This window comes from Chanos chanos, chromosome 12 (genome assembly GCF_902362185.1).
Source record: "Chanos chanos chromosome 12, fChaCha1.1, whole genome shotgun sequence".
Classification (NCBI taxonomy): Eukaryota; Metazoa; Chordata; class Actinopteri; order Gonorynchiformes; family Chanidae; genus Chanos; species Chanos chanos.
The window spans coordinates 5,152,454-5,154,758 of record NC_044506.1 but is presented as its reverse complement, the minus strand read 5'-3'; the positions used below and the strand labels follow the sequence as shown (position 1 = coordinate 5,154,758).

Sequence of the window (2,305 nt, the reverse complement as noted above, 5' to 3'; positions counted from 1 at the left end):
ATTGAGGTCCAGAACACGGCCTATGCCGGGCTCCCAACAAGCCAGCAGCCATGCTCAAGATGTACCACACACACACACACACACACACAGACTGTTTACTCCTGTGAAATCACGAAGGAGCTGACAGAGAACACATCTGCACAAACAGGTGACGTGCTGACACAGACCAAAAAAAAAAAAAAAAAAATTCAAATTCAACATTTAAAAAAAAAAAAAAAAAAAAAACTGGAGGCAGAACTTGAAGGTGCTTGTTAAAAAAAAAAAAAAAAGAAAGAAAGAAAAAGAAACGACGTCAGAAAACACACGCGCGCGTGTCGCGACCAGATCCGCTACCGTTCAGCCAGTCCGTTTCCTTTGGGCTGTGGGGTGATGCTTTTCTGAACAGGAGCAAAATAGCCAACGCCTGTTTTTAGTCAATGGCAAAGTGCCCTTCACTGGAAACAACATCAGCTGCATCCAACACCTCCCGATTCCTCATTCAGGCCCATTACTGTCCGCTAGGAGAGCAGCTAAAGGGCATTTCTATTGGACGGCCTTCACTTTAGCCTCAAGTTAATTGGCTGAGGAGGCCTGCTTCCTGGAAGAGTACACGGAATGCAGCTGTTTGAAACGCACACCCTGGTTACTCTCTGTTTATGACTGCCGTGAACACGGTCTAACTAGAGCATGCTCTACTTGTTGAAATACACATACCAAAAAAAACAAACAAGCAAACAAAAACAAACAAACAAACAAAAAAAAACACGATATGCATGAACACAAACACATACACACGCAGGAGAAAATTTACACTCACAATAAACGCTTCACACACTGCATTTCAAGCAGTGACTATCTAAAAATCAAGACCTCTAAGGTCTTGGTTTAAATATCTGCCAGGTCCTTTTGTCGTCGATGCAAACTTTTGCACTTAATCTGTTTTTATTTTCTGCAACTAGGGATTCAACCAGGTTTGCTTTGGGTTCTGTAACATGTGGAATGACAGAGCTGCATCAGTATCACTGAATAAATCACTGCGTTCGTTTCGCTATCACTGCATTCGTTTCGCTTTCGACAATTAAATGCTGTAAGACCAGCGAGGACCGGTGCCAACTTCCTGCGCTGTCACTCCACCCCAACTGGAAAATCCAGCCTCTAAGCTCCGCCCCCACCTCCCAAAACCAACCCCCAGAACCCCGCCCACCTCCAGGTAGAGAGGGGAGCTGGAACCGTGGCTCATCCTCTGGGCCAGGCCATCCCGCTGGAGCACGCACTCCTCCAGGTGGATGACGTTGGGGTGTTGGCTCTGGATGCTGCTGAGGGCCCAGAACTCCCTCAGCGCCAGCTCCACGTTCTCCGGCGAATGGCAGCGGATCTTCTTCACGGCCACGCGGGCGCCCGTCCGCCGCGCCACCGCCTCGTACACCACGCCGTAGCTGCCCCGCCCCACCTCCTGAATCAGCTCGTACTTGGCCTGGCTGCTCACCATCCTCTTCCTCAGCTGTGACGAAGAGGAGAAGCAATTAGAGAAAGCACAGACACACACACACACACACAGACTCGAGCGGAAGTTAGGTAAGCAGGACTAAGTTGAAGGAAATAAAACTAGTGACACAAAGGTTTTTACCCATAATATTTCACCATTAACACCATGACTTCGCACTAAACCCCACACAGAACAATGCCACTACAAATAACACTCCCTCTTTCAATCAATAAACAGACACATAACGTTAAACAGGCAGGCGATACTGCTATGACTCAACTCTGTCGTTATAAATTCTTTACGCCTGATAATGATGAGGAATAGATGAGGTCTGGGAAATGCTTCAATTAGTAAAGATGACACATTTACTCCCTGAAAGTGGGCATTCATGCCTTACATGAAAGGGTGTGTCAAGTTACAGTGGAATACATGTCGCCACTCACAACATGACCAGGCTCTAGAGAGATTCATTTACAAGCTATACCGGTGGGGGACGGATGGGGGGGGTATATGTTGCCTATCAACACCTAATTCCTCCTCGTGCACTGCTGATCTCGAGTCTGCTAGTTCCACCTGTCAGAGCAGTCACGTTGCCTTTATACTGCATTGCTCAGGGGGTGAATGACAACAACAACAATAACAACAAAACTCTTTTCACACAACGTTAGTTAAATAAAGAAATCAAACTTGGAGGAAAGCTGTGCTTAGGGACTTCCTAAAGAGATAGCGATTAGGACATCAAATTGATGTCACGCTACTTGTATAACATTACTTATGTAATCCACGGGAACAATGAAAAGTACACAATGATCTCAACATTCTACCTCAAGGCAGGCCTAT

General features: G+C 46.4%; 1 protein-coding gene across 1 annotated transcript in view; it reads right to left on the bottom strand.

The window, feature by feature from the left end:
* The window catches only part of pdik1l (PDLIM1 interacting kinase 1 like), a 6,320-nt gene extending 4,852 nt beyond the window's left edge, over positions 1–1,468 (bottom strand). Inside the window, exon 1 of the mRNA XM_030789398.1 lies at positions 1,184–1,468. Coding sequence (XP_030645258.1) covers positions 1,184–1,468 — 285 coding nt within the window. The remainder of the gene's footprint in view (positions 1–1,183) is intronic.
* Between the last annotated feature and the right edge of the window lie 837 nt (positions 1,469–2,305).